At 48.6% G+C, this 13,407-nt stretch overlaps 4 protein-coding genes across 4 annotated transcripts; 3 read left to right on the top strand and 1 right to left on the bottom strand.

The window, feature by feature from the left end:
• Window positions 1-2,168: 2,168 nt before the first annotated feature.
• BT62DRAFT_1077253 (ornithine carbamoyltransferase 1) lies at window positions 2,169-3,840 on the top strand. The gene is made up of 5 exons (XM_043179285.1): window positions 2,169-2,647; window positions 2,701-3,257; window positions 3,310-3,463; window positions 3,514-3,587; window positions 3,640-3,840. Exons 1-5 carry the CDS (start codon window positions 2,246-2,248, stop codon window positions 3,677-3,679), a joined length of 1,227 nt encoding a protein of 408 aa, XP_043038544.1. The 5' UTR covers window positions 2,169-2,245; the 3' UTR covers window positions 3,680-3,840.
• Window positions 3,841-6,553: 2,713 nt separating this feature from the next.
• Window positions 6,554-10,284, top strand: BT62DRAFT_933460 (uncharacterized protein). Its single transcript, XM_043186567.1, has 3 exons — window positions 6,554-7,068; window positions 7,143-7,919; window positions 7,976-10,284. Exons 1-3 carry the CDS (start codon window positions 6,806-6,808, stop codon window positions 10,254-10,256), a joined length of 3,321 nt encoding a protein of 1,106 aa, XP_043038543.1. The 5' UTR covers window positions 6,554-6,805; the 3' UTR covers window positions 10,257-10,284.
• A 1,291-nt stretch (window positions 10,285-11,575) lies between these two features.
• BT62DRAFT_898118 (uncharacterized protein) lies at window positions 11,576-11,863 on the bottom strand (the record flags this gene model as incomplete). The annotated part of the gene is made up of 2 exons (XM_043183322.1): window positions 11,576-11,719; window positions 11,768-11,863. 2 exons carry the CDS (start codon window positions 11,861-11,863, stop codon window positions 11,576-11,578), a joined length of 240 nt encoding a protein of 79 aa, XP_043038542.1.
• A 204-nt stretch (window positions 11,864-12,067) lies between these two features.
• BT62DRAFT_898140 (uncharacterized protein) lies at window positions 12,068-12,926 on the top strand (the record flags this gene model as incomplete). The annotated part of the gene is made up of 3 exons (XM_043183323.1): window positions 12,068-12,169; window positions 12,247-12,486; window positions 12,711-12,926. The coding sequence occupies 3 exons, from the start codon at window positions 12,068-12,070 to the stop codon at window positions 12,924-12,926; spliced, it is 558 nt and encodes a 185-aa protein (XP_043038541.1).
• Window positions 12,927-13,407: the final 481 nt, after the last annotated feature.

Genomic DNA, 13,407 nt, shown 5'->3' with positions numbered 1-13,407 from the left:
ACTGATGTTCTGAGCTTCAATGTATAGTATCTTCCAAGTACATACTAAGACGGCCTAGTTGAAGGTCCATTTTTAAAGTATGCCAGCCTCTGCACTAAGCTTAGGCTTCTCCACTTGGCCATGACTCGTATGGCCTTCTGTTGACTTGGACTTGAATTAAGTTTTCGTTGGTGGATTCCACTGTGTATAATCCATAGTGCACACGCCGAGGTTGGAAATACCTCATTTATCTTATCATGCCCTAGGGGTTGCGTTCTGGCTGGCTCTAAGAAAGTGACGCGCGTTTGTAGCACCTAATAGATTATGCTGTTAGCTATAACGTAGACCTCACACAGCGTAGCGATAAGCAGAAACGCGGTGTTGTATTCACTGTACCTAATAGATTATGCTGTTAGCTATAACGTAGACTACAGAGTACCAATCAGTGACATAAATGAAGTAATATAAGTAGATACTCACCCTCACACAGCGTAGCGATAAGCAGAAACGCGGTGAGGGTGCTCGACAGACCGTATTCAATATATATAGTCCATCCCGACATAAAGGGGTATCGAGCTTGGCCGGCGGGATACGACGGAGCTCCTGCTTGCTAATCCAACACTGGCTTGTTCTTGTTTAAACATCCTTGACTATATCCTTAATGCATATCGCGGACAAAGCACAAAGGTATTTAGGGAACATCGCGAACAAAAAAATTGACACCCGTGCGGTACAGACGGACAACCTTTAAATTTGAAGGAGAGGAAAACGACTTCCGTTTCAATGATATACGATCTGGATGCCACCTGAGTAGTCTCAATCTTTGTATTCACGCATCGCTCGTTTCATACATCTGACCCTCCCCCCCCCAGCTTAGCCACGAATCGTCATCTACGCGACTGAAATCGTTGATCAGATAATGATAACCGACCCAATTGCTAATTTTTTGACCTGCATAGTCGTCGGGAGCTGACCGTTCCCTGAGAGACAGAGATGCAGATGAATACTCGAACGGGGGTTGGTTTGCCTTCCAGATATGCTTGAGAACCGATGAGGACAGCACAGACAAGAACACCATCTGTGTAAAAAGTGTAACCGGTACCACGAAAATGTCTATTGGCAACCCCCACTACCTGAGTATGGCCACGTCTAGGATATGGGCAAACCTGAAATCGTAGCAGACGGAGGAAAGCGGACCATCGGCGACGGTAATAGTCATGGCTTCTAGAACTAACTAGCTTGCGATAGTATCAAGACAAGGAACCGTCGCAAAGATGTCAGGAAAGAATGTTTCTGAAAACTGCAAGTCTTTGGATGTGAGTATGAATACACAAATCGCCCAGTGATGTTTAATTTGACGTTAGCATTGGGATTAGGATTAGTATGACCCTCACTGCCAGCTCTATTTCTGATGTCAGATGGTGCCCCGGTAAGAGTTTTTTAGATCATCAAAGACGTTGTAAGGAAACAGATTCTTTGAAGTCGTGCAAGACCAGTCCGTCCATCAATCTTGTTCGATGGAAAACAACAGGTAATTAGGAGACGATTTTGGAGCGATCGACAGTGCGAAGAGAGATAAGAATGCCTCAACAACTGCCGACACTGTAGAGACCAGTAGAGAAGAAAGGAAGTGAAACAAGGGTCGATGAAAGTAAGGCGTGCTCTAGTACCAGTCAGATAGAGGATATTTATACAAAGATACAAGTTCATTCTATCAAACCATATCTTGGACTCACATGCGAGTGCAAGACCAAGGCCTATGGCAGGCATGGAACTGGCAATTTTTGAGCATAAGACCACGGTGTCACATCGAAATGTTCCAGCAATGGACATGCGAAGGGGACTGGGGAATGTAGCCGAGGTTATATTGCCGGCGCGATACAGCTAAAGAGGACTAGTCTAGTCGAATTTCTGTTTGCCTGCCTGAAAAGAAATCAGTCACCGTACCGGCTGCAGGGTTGTTTCTGCGCTTAGAGGACTGTCACCGTTCCCTTAGTATCGTCCGACACACATTGCATGTCAAGTAGGTACTAATTCTCGGTTTAGTCTCAGATACTAGCAATTGTACGCCAGGGAGGTCCTAAGGTATTGGTATAGGTATTTGTATAGGCGCGGGAGAAGCGTCTCTATGAGCACAGCCACAACCAAAGGCTAAACCGGGCCGAGTGTCAGTGGTCAAAAATTTCGCAGTTTCTTGCCTTGACTCACCTCAGATAACAACAAAGCTGAACTTCAGACTGTCGCGCCTATCTACGGTTGCCTCGCAATGCCTCCACCACATCTGTTAACGCTTGCCGACCTCTCAGTGCCACAAATCCGTCGTCTCATCTCCCACTCGCACTATCAGAAACACCTTGCGCTCCCTTGGTTAGCACCCCATGAAAAAGGAAAAAACAATGCTTCTCGGAACCTCCGTCTACCAAGTCAGAGTCTCTTCAGCAAGACTGTCGCGATGATGTTCTCAAAACGGAGCACGCGAACGCGGGTCGCGGCTGAGACAAGCGCGGCCATGCTCGGCGGGAAGGCGTTGTTCTTGGGGAAGGATGATATTCAAATTAGCTGGAATAAGGGAGAAGGTGGAGGAGAAAGTGTAAGGGACTCTGCGCGAGTTATCGGGGGAATGTGCCAGGGCATCTTCGCGCGTGTTGGCGGACACCACGAAGTTGAGGCGAGTCACGATATGCCGAACTTGTTCCTCTTCTTTTCACCATTTACCATTAGGAACTCGCAAAATACTCCCCGGTTCCCGTGATTAATGCCCTCTCTGACCTATGGCATCCCACCCAAGTATTGGCCGACCTGCTAACACTACACGAACATGCTCACCTTTTTACCCCCGAATCCCTCGCAGAAAAGCCCATGCCGACACCCGAACCAGTTTCTGAACACAAAGAGAAGGAACCCGAACCCGAACCATCGACTGAGTCTGATAAGAAAACCAAATATACCAAGAGCAAGAAGGCGAAAAAGTTTGGGGGCCCCTTGCCAGAACTCCCTTCTTTGACCATTGCCTATGTTGGCGACTCGGCGAACATCCTTCACGATATGCTTGTCACGTACCCGAGGTTGGGGCATAATATGCGCGTCGCTAGTCCTGTGGGGTATGGCGCCCCCAAACCCGTGGTGTCCAAGGTCAGGGAACTTGGAATTCGGTTGGAAGGGTCGACATTTGGACAAATAACGGAGCAAAAAAGCGAGCATGGGTTTGGCAATATATTATGGTTCGAAGACCCGAAGGATGCGGTGAAAAGCGCAGATGTCGTTGTTACTGACACCTGGTACTCTTCGTTTTCAAAGATTTCTTGTAATTTGTCACTGACGCACTGGAAGGATTTCAATGGGCCAAGAATCTACCAAGACACAGCGTCTGAAGGACTTCACTGGCTATCAAGTGACTGAGGCGATGTGCGAGGATGGCGGAGCCAAAGCTGGGTGGCGGTTCTTGCATTGTTTGCCGAGGAAAGGCGATGAGGTTGACGATGAGGTAGTATTCTTTTTGCCCACTTTTACTTCCGCTTACGATCATGCGGCCAGGTTTTCTATGGTCCCCGTTCACTCGTTTTCCCTGTGGCGGATAACAGGAAATGGACAACTATGGCCGTATTTGAGTGAGCGTCCTTGTTATGATCTTCTCTCTTTGAATACTAATCGGTTCATTAGTTTGTGGATTGGGCGATGGGACACCAGTGCAGAAGAATAAAGAGTTGAAATGTTCAGTTGCGCCTACTGTATACATAGAGAAAAGGTCTCAATTTTCCTATTATACTAATCAATGACCTTGAAAAAAAGTCAATGCTTGTGGTTCAGAGGAGTTTACTTGAGTTTTAAGTACCTTCTTTGTCGCCCTGCCAATTTCATTTGCAAACCCTTGCTGGAACAAGTAAAATGAGGACCTGGTTCTACTGTCATCTAGGTCGCTTACAAAACATCCTCCCTTGGGATACACCCTAGTCGGAAGCTCCTTGCCCCCAACTTTGGTGTCATCGACACCCAAAACATGAAACATGGCCTCACGACATGGTTCTCCTTCAGATAGTCGCCTGCACACTCGAGATGTTCAACAAACCACCTGGCATTTGTACGGTAAACTGATGCAGCTACAATTTGAGCCCCAGTTCCTATGTTGCCAAGGTTCATATATCCATTATACGTCCGCAATCCGCGTTTGATTAGCAGAGAGCGTCCTCACATCCTCACGACAACATTATGCACGTTTGTGCAATCCCGGAAAGCGTTGTTAAGAGTCGAACTATTTGAGAGTTAGGCGATCTATCCTGAATATCATCAGCGATTATCCTTGCAACCCTCCAACATCTTACGTGTACTTCTACAACCGATACAAAGCCAATGTTGGGGCTATCTCAGCGGGCATCCAAAAAAAGAGAGATAAGATAGTAGATATTTCGCTGTAACCTGTGTTGGTTCTTGGTCTTGAAAGACTAGATTAAGCGATACAGACTCACATTCTAAGGAGCTTTCCCTCTGAGTCTGTGGAACTTTGAAAGAAATAGAGACTCTCGTCCTTGGTCTTTTCTAGTAACCGAAAAGGCATCGCCCCAGGTGGCTCATCCAATAGCGTTGCGAGTAGTTGATAGGATTCGCTCGTCAGCGTCCTTAAGCACGTCCATAGAATCAGAGTTGATCAGTCACAGGGAAAACACGCCTTCAAGAACGGAGAAGCAAGGAAAATCGAAACTAGACTCCATCTCCGCTACAAAGAATGATATATAAGCTTTAGGGCACTGAAAAAAACATCAAGCGGACGTGTAATACGGGGACAGTTTTGCAGGAGGAAGCAACAACATATCGATTATGTGAGCACTTCTGGGCATGTGAGTATTCAAAGGTATTAGCCACCGAACTTTGAACACGATGAGCGAATGATTCAGATCGTGCTGGAATCGTTGAGCCTGGTTCAGTATGCAGGTCTATTCTTTGGACCAGAGGATGGTTGTCCCAGCATGGTAAGACAGGGACATTGCTCTGTGATATATTCCTGTCACATTACAATAAATTGTGAATAACATATTAATAGAGTATATCTTTACTTAGCTGGCAGTTTTGGACCCGACTACAATTTTGCAGAATTGAGAGAACGGATATAAATAAGCATCTGAAAGGACTAACCCCCGTGAGTCGGCATCCGAATCGGGCTCAGGATGTGATGATGTCAATGAGAAGAGCCGAGTCTAACGCGGATGAAAATCAGATATATGTCATATCCTACCTCCGCCCACGAGTCTCGCCCACAATGTTCACGAGGAAAGTCATAGGGCGGCGGCTATTCGGGCAATGAAGCTAAGGCGAGATCATACAAGCAGGCAGCCAGTGCGAAGTGATAAATCGCATATCGAAATTTTAGTGTAGAGGAAAGCAGAGCTCTACGTCACAGGTTGCCATCCACTTCCGAAAGATAGATCGGAGGAAATTTAGCTCGGAGTTCCGTCTAGAAACGTCATAGATCCACTGGATTCAATTTGCATTACGATTCGGCACAGAATCAGCGGAAACGAGGAATGACCACGCGAATGATGAATGTGTGGGTGTGAAGATGGTCATGTGTGTCTCACTTTTGTGAAAATACCGCCCGTCGACATTGCTGAGCTGATAAATTGTTGTCACGGTGGCTACCAACTGCACCCGGGCCTATGCCTGCCTATACTGATCTCGTAACGTGTTTGGAAGTTGTTGAAAGCCGGTCTCGAGCATGCCCGGACGGAACATGCACATGCATGGGCGCAAGTTCTAGCTTCATCAGCTATTAACGATCAAGCTTCGTTGCCCAGTGCGAGTGGGCGTTTCTCAATAAAGGCGCTTCCGCCGCGAGACATGGCTGAGGGGACGGAGCCAGGAGATCGTGATTTGCCCAGAAGAGACGGGGGGTGAATTTTGCAGTTTTGTCCGTTCAGGCCGTCGAATTGAAATACCCAAGCACAAGGACATGCCTAATCAAGAAAAACTGCTCGTTTGTTCCACTTGCCGCAGCGAAAAGAGGAAGCTTGGATCGGAGAAACTGCTTTTGGTATTTCAGAGTGGCGAGGCTCGAGACACAGACTTGTAAGAAAGGTTTTAGCATAACACCCGCGCAAAATTGTATATGTCCCGTGAGAATATAAGGACAGCTGATATGATGAGAGTCAAGTCGGCAGAGAGCGACGAGATATTCTGGAAAGAGAATGAAAAAGGGAAAAGTCTGGGAAAGCAGGTAGTCCCTCCCAGGTTGAATAAAACATCGAGAAGGATGCCACATAGACAATGGAGGCACTTCTGACTTGTGAGCTGACAGCTGACTGATAGCGTGGAGATGGGATCAATGGATTGCGGGGTAAGGACAAAGGTCATATGAAGGGAGTGGTTGCATGATCCCTGGCAGGAAGGATCAGGGCTGCTACTAGGTTGGCCCAAGAAGACTGCTCTGGTGTAGCGTAGTGCGGGGTATCAAATAAAATTCAATTTGAGCTTTCCAGGCACTGCGGGGGGGAAACATTCTTCCCGGGCCGAGGTGATGCCGCCACTCACTTGCTGCGGGTAACACCGGGTGTTCTGACCGGACCTTCGGAGCGGCCTCAAAAACTGAACACCCACAGTGGGGCTTTTCTTTACCTTCATTGGGCAACAGTCTGTTCAGCACTATTTTGTTGTTCAGCCTCAACGAGTTTACATTGCCCCGTTTCGTCCACGGCAAGGGTGGTCTTTCCTTTACCGAGATCTTGGACACAGTGACGCTCTGTCGGCGTAATTTTCCCCGTCGATCGCGGTATCCGTTTCCGATACAATCCAGAAATCTTGAAACGAGCGACTCTCCTTACCTCCCTCCACCATCACCATGGCCAACTACCTCCCAGTTTTACTCGTTTCGGTGTCGACGAATGCGACGCCAGACGACTCTGCTCTATCAACCCTGCCACGCGGTCAGGTTGACTACTTAAGCCACGACTGGCAAGAAGAGGACGTATGGAAATCGTGGCGCAACATGACGAGGCAAAAGAACGAAATTGCCAACGGAATGCGTCTAGAGAACGCCAGCTGGAGAACTTGGTGGAAACAGCGGAACAAGCTCAAGACAGTGTCCCCAGAGACGCTCAACTGGTGCGGCAATCAACTTTCTTTCTATTCCTGGACTCTAACAACGCTTTCAATCCCTCCTTTTTCCTGCTCCGCAGGTTGAAGGATTCAGATGTAACCTGGCTCTATGGCCCTCTACACACAGCGGTAGAATGGACCCCACCCCCACGCAAGTCGACTGTCACTCCAAATGACCATCTTGACTTGTCTTCACCCAAACATAAACCTATTTTGAAACACCGCAACCTTAGCGAGTTTCTTACTTCGGATCTACCCCACAGTCCGGCCTTCAGCCCCTCGGAGAGCGACAGCGAACAAGGCGCTAACCAACACTTGGAACCTCAAAACGGCGTTTCTGTAGGCAATCAATCACGGCCTCCATTAGGGCACACCAAATCCGACACTCACATCACTCGCTGGGGCCCAGATCGTGCATTTCGCAAGGATTCGCCCCCGAGAATCGACCCACCCTCCACTAGCGCTCAAGACCAAGACCGTATATCCGCCACATTACGTTCATCAAACCACGCCTACAGCGGCACCGATCTCAACGGCTACTTCCAGGCACATCTGCGGTCCAGCGACTATTCCCCCGTCTCCGGATCCGATGCGAACAACAGTGCCAACACGAACAGCTCCTCACATCAGACTCTGCCAAAGAAGAAGCATAAGCATATCACTTTCAATACCTTCGTCGAACAATACATAGCAATTGATAAGCCCAAGTCTTCCCGATCCAAGAAGGTCAAGAAGGGCAATGTATCTCTACCCGGTGGGAATCGCTCTGGCTGGGATGGCCGGACAGGAGCAAAGGGTGTCAACTGGCAGATGAATTATGAAGATGACGACGAAGACGAAGAGGGTGATGAGGGAGGGTGCGCCGCTCGATGTTTCTTATGGAAATAACCTTCTAAGCTCACTTTCTTACTAGTTATGATGAAGATGCCGAGATTTCTTCTGCGTCCTCACAGACATCGTCCGATGAAGAGGATCCTCCGTCGCATTGGGAGAAACGGCATTCTCAGTCGCCGTCTTATCCTTCAGCACACAATGATGATGCGTACGCCGATAATGAATGTGCTATCTGTACCGATTCAGAGTCAGAAACTGAATCTTCGCAGCCTCAAACGGCTTATTCCTATCCCCTCGTAAATAAAGTTCAGGACGATTCTGATGACGAAGACGATGGTATAATCGAAATGCGGCCCTCGAGGCACACCCAGGTCTCGACCGCACCTACACCCGCCAGCCAAAGGTCGCAATCAAAGGCGTCCAATGCGTCCTCGTCGACCTCGACCTCATCTACATCGACCTCGTCATCGATAAACGCCGAGTCTCCGAATTCGACAACTCCAGAATCAGGTGGTGAGCAGCGTCAGAGGCGGGGTTCCAAGCCCGGAAGAAATGTCAAGACGGCGTCTAGGCGGCGTCACTCTTCCAGCGCCTCAGCAGCGACTCTCCGTCCCAAGGCACCTCCGTCATCCACCTCTTCGTCTTCTTCGTCCTCTTCGTCCTCTTCATCCTTACTCCCAGCCAATACCCTATCTCCCTATACCTCGACTTCTGGACCAGGCCATGAACAAGCTATGCAGAGTCATCCCACGCACACCGTCAGCACAATTGCACCTATCGCCCCGACAATGTTAAAAATTGGTGGTGGTGGCGATGACTGGAGTTGGGACGGGTTTGGCGTGCGTCACCATTTCTCCGGGCACCATCGTAGTGGCAATCCACAACATAATGAGCTGTGGATGGAAGGCTTTGGTGACGAGGGCTGGAGTGACGAAGGGTATAGCAACATCTATGACGGTGCCAAGGACAGTGGGATGGCTTCGGGAGCACCGGTGGAATTGGTGTATGTTCCCAACCCAGCGCTGGGAAGAGGGTTTAGCGGGATGTACAGACACGATGTCCTCCTTGGCGTTGACGAAAGCGATAAGGATGATGATGATGATGCAGTACCCCGAGCGCGTCTTGCCGAGAACGGTGGTGAAACGACGTATCACCATAAGGGGGCGTACTTTAGCATCGAAGATGATCCTAGACAACAGTTGAAGGTGAAGAAACTGGAACGCAGGGCTGGAGGTCCACCTTCGGCTATGCGTATAGTGTTACGCACGCCACCTCAGGTCCAGGTTGATGCTGAGGATAGCCCGTATGATTATTTTGGCGGCATGGATATGAATCCAGGTGAAGATTACTTTGGACGTCCTAGTGCAGCCGGTAGGAGAAGAGTAGCGAGAAGAGAGGATGATGTGGTCGAAGACGAGAGGAGGGAGAATGCCGTTCCTATGTCTCAATCGATGGCAGATCCGGTGAGCATTCCTAAGGTATCAAGACCTACGTCGCCTCCCATATCGTCATCGCTACAACCGCCGCCTACACGTGGACGGGCTTCGTCCCCAACGCGGCCGTCGCCAGCCGCTTCTTCGTCGTCGTCAGCAGCGGGTGTTGCTCCTCGTGGTAGATCCCTAACACGTTCGCCATCATGGTCGAGTGGTGTGTCGGACCGCGAGCGGTCAAGGTCGAAAAGTGTCAGCTCGACATCACCGATGGGAAGCTTATCGCCCGATGGCAGCCATAGCAGCATTAGCGCTGTGGCTGGCGGTTTATACGTTGGTAGTCGGTCGCAGAGCGCCAGGACGGGAAGAAGGAAAGAGAGCCGACGGTTAGGAAGTCCGAGTGGGAGCAGCGTGAGTCCTGATGCGGGTTCGACAACGCTGGACCAAGATTCTCTCTCTTCTTCTATCACCTCTTCGAGGACAGTTCGACCCTCGCAAGGGTCGGTGGAGGACATTTCGGAGTCCAGACCTTTGGCGTCCTCTCAGGCAGAGCATGGTGCAGCTTTTGCTATCACGGAAGAGCCGAGATGTCCTGTTGAAGACGCGGATACACCGCGTTCATTGCAGCCTACGCCGACAAATTCGCCTTCTAGGAATCTGAGAATATCACATCCTAGTCCCAACTCAACGCCGACAAAGTCGTCAGCCCATGACACTGAATCTGACTCGAACTGCACGACTCCGACGCCATCGTCTCCTACTCAAGGGCATCTGTCGTTGTCAAAGCAACCTGCAAGAAGTACGGGCCGACGGAGTACGTCCGACTCTAGCTCTACTTTCCAGTCAAATAGGGTAATGCATGACAAGGATGACTCGTTAATGGGTCGGATGGTCAATTCTGCAGGGTCTTATCTGGGCTTCTGGCACTGAGATTGCAATTTTTTTTTGATACGCATGCTTTTTTTTTTGTTTGTTGCTGGACTCTTCCATTTCTCTGTCATTTATTGTTCTACAATAATTCGTAATATTCATACCCGACAAGCTTGCATTATTACTTACAATACCCACTACAACCGACCACCCATTTCTTCACGACCACATTTCTTTTCATTTTTTTTGCATCACTTATTCTGTGTCTTTTGTTGCTTCATCACTCGTCTTTCTGGATGAATGTATGCTGTTAAGTACATAGCATGTAATATTAAGTTAAATAGCTGAGATAATTCATTTGCTGCTGGAAAGCATCTCGAAAGTCCAATGAATTGGCTCTTGCTTCACGCTGTCGGATCCTCTACTAGCTTCTAAGTGCGATTTCTCAGGCCCAGCCATGGACTTGTTTGATATTCCTACCGATACTTTCCTTCTTGAAGCCGGGGGCTTGCACTTCGCAATCATGACAGACATGGTCGGGCTGATGGATACGAGTTCTAACCTTCCGATCATGGTCAATGGCTCAACGTTAGCATCGAAAGCGATCTTAAAGAGGGCACCGAGGCAAGGGAAAATCGGTGCGATACACCTGCACAACATAATATACCACAAGGTACCGAGAAGACAATCCCCCGAATGCAGGTCTTCGAGATAGAGTTGATGTGAGGGAAAGAACCCGAGTCACTGTCGATAAATCAGAGAAAGGGATACATATTTTCGGATGGACCCTTGAGGAAAGCTTGAAGGTTTCACTAAGGATCTGAGGTACAGGCTTGTTTGTTGGAAGAAAATAGAATAAGAGCGAAGAAAATGAGAACAGTAAAGAATAGGAAGTGAGGAAGGGGGAAGCATTCTCATAGGAAAATAGCAAGAAATCATCATGGGCAAAGGCATCAATATCAATATATTCTGCGGATGGCGCTCAGAGGTTGGTCTGGGGCACGATTCATTGCCGAACACTCGAAGCTTTAGAGTGACATCACAACGATTTGTAAAGAGGCTTGAGGTCTTAAGCGGTCGTTACTTATCATGCCGACGCATCCTCCAGTTTGAAAGTGAGCCAGACTACCCATCATCGCGGATAGCGTGGTTGTGGACAGCGAACATTGATACGATTTCACCTTCTGACATACGCATTGCAAGATCCAGGGGACCGTCGATGTAACCAGACAGTGCGAGTCGCAATCTGACATTTGAGATCAAGTTGACTGGTACTGATACTCAGGTCGAGTGCTTTTGAACAGGAGGGGACCCGAGTTATCTACACATTTTGAGTAAATTCTTTCAAAGCGCAATAAAATTCTGTGTACCGGACGACATCATGCACCAGACGTAGTTTTATCAACCTTTTCGACACTCTCGTACAAGGCGCGCTTCCGCTTGGATTCTTCAAAATCCTCCTGGCGCTGGCGCATCTTCTCCGTCCGGCGGACGTCGTCCTTTAAAACGCCTTGGTATTGCGTCTGGTTCGGCTTGAGTAGATATTCTTATAACGTCAAGTAAGCTCTCACCTCACGTTCCTGCTTCTGCTGAAAGTGAACCGCATAGACGGTGAGGGCGGTGAAAAGACAGGCACCAGTTAGAGTCGCCTTCGCTCGGAGTGACATAAAGCCAGAGAACCTGCAACGGGAATCAGGTGCGCATCGTAACAACAAGTGTAAACAAGATCCTCTCCCTCACGCCACACTTTGGCCATCCTCCTGTACTTACTCGTGTCTCCTCCTGGTCCCCTTGGAGGGTTTATGAAAGCCATAATGGCATTGCTCAGTGTAAGCTCTGTTGCCTCTGCCCGATTTCGCTATTCAATCCTTATGCAGGACTTTGAATCTCAGCTGAAGGAGATTGTGACAGCCAAGCGTCTTTCAGCGTCGAAGGTGACGAAGCTGACAGAAGTCGCGCTAAAGTCGATGAAGGTACGTGCACTACACCCTTTCTCTGGTTTTGATGTGCTGATTATTGCTCTCGACTTTCTGCTGCATTTATTCTTTAGGATGATGTTCAACTTGTGTCTATCCTGTATCGTACCCACAAAGCTCTTCCGGCGCCGTCCAAGATCCACAGTTTATATGTCTTTGACGCGCTTTCTCGGGCAGCACGACATCAGGTCAACAAGCATGATCTTTCAGCTGGCTCCAGTCAAGGCAACGCCGCTACGTTTCTTTCTAAGGTTGAGGGCATCTTGGAAGGTCTTTTCCAAGATATTCTTTCCGTTGGAAAAGAAGAATTCAAGGTTAGTTTCCTAAGGCTTCCGCTGACATCATCCAGAAGACAGAATGTGCCAAGGACATATCTTCGCTTACAGGCATTACGACAGCATGAATATCTATCAATAGTCTCTGACGATTGTTTTCCTTGGTGTATTCGTCCTGCGCCATTCAACTTTACGGCCTTTCTGTCTTCTGCAATAATGTTAACTAGACGTGGTCCTGACCGACCTTTTTCTCACTCTTACAGGAAAAAACCAAAAAAATTCTTGATATTTGGGTAAAGGCAAATACATTTCCGGCCCAGATACTTTCGAGCTTGACCAAAACGGTGAAGGATTCAGAAAAAGGTGCTTATCACTATCCTGCCATGTATTCGCTAAGTACTTTCCCTACTTATACAACCCCATCCTTCTTTGCTCTCCCTGGGAGTTCCTGTAAACTGAAAGTCAGAACTAAAATGTGATGGTTTGTTTCTAATAGAGCCCGAGAAATCACTTGTCACATCCGATCCTCGAAACGCCACTTTACAATCGAAGAGCGTAACACCTCCTGCAGCGCAGAGTCCTCCCGTTCAGGCAGCGGATCCCCAATCAACTTTGCTCGCTCTACTTCTTCAGCAGGCTGCTAAACCCGCATCGGACGGGTGAGTTCATATCTTCTCTTCATCCGAAGAAGGCTAATATTTTCGGTCAGGCAAACAACAGCAAACACAACAGGGACAGTTGCGCCTCAACTGGAGCTTTCACAGCTTGCTATATTACAGCAGCTTGCCCAGACGGCTCAACGGGGGAATGGTGGGGTCAGTGTACCAGCTCCACTGCCCCCTGACTTCGTTAATGTTACAAATATCCCTGATCCTCGCAGGCCTGCTGTGTCTCTGTCACCACCACCACCTCTTTCTGATCAACGATATCAACATATCATGTCACCTACCGGTCATGATC

Source organism: Guyanagaster necrorhizus (assembly GCF_019112545.1).
Source record: "Guyanagaster necrorhizus MCA 3950 unplaced genomic scaffold BT62scaffold_16, whole genome shotgun sequence".
In the NCBI taxonomy this organism is placed as follows: Eukaryota; Fungi; Basidiomycota; class Agaricomycetes; order Agaricales; family Physalacriaceae; genus Guyanagaster; species Guyanagaster necrorhizus.
The sequence above is the reverse complement of the archived record's forward strand: the minus strand, read 5'-3'. Positions and strand labels throughout refer to the sequence as shown.

Bases quoted from the DNA above. Each gene is read 5' to 3' on its own strand.
- BT62DRAFT_1077253 (XM_043179285.1), top strand. From the start codon at position 2,246: ATGCCTCCACCACATCTGTTAACGCTTGCCGACCTCTCAGTGCCACAA. The intron at 3,464-3,513 runs GTAGTATTCTTT...TCATGCGGCCAG, and splicing joins GCGATGAGGTTGACGATGAG to GTTTTCTATGGTCCCCGTTC. The intron at 3,588-3,639 runs GTGAGCGTCCTT...TCGGTTCATTAG, and splicing joins ACAACTATGGCCGTATTTGA to TTTGTGGATTGGGCGATGGG.
- BT62DRAFT_933460 (XM_043186567.1), top strand. From the start codon at position 6,806: ATGGCCAACTACCTCCCAGTTTTACTCGTTTCGGTGTCGACGAATGCG. The intron at 7,069-7,142 runs GTGCGGCAATCA...CCTGCTCCGCAG, and splicing joins TCCCCAGAGACGCTCAACTG to GTTGAAGGATTCAGATGTAA. The intron at 7,920-7,975 runs GTGCGCCGCTCG...CTTTCTTACTAG, and splicing joins GAAGAGGGTGATGAGGGAGG to TTATGATGAAGATGCCGAGA.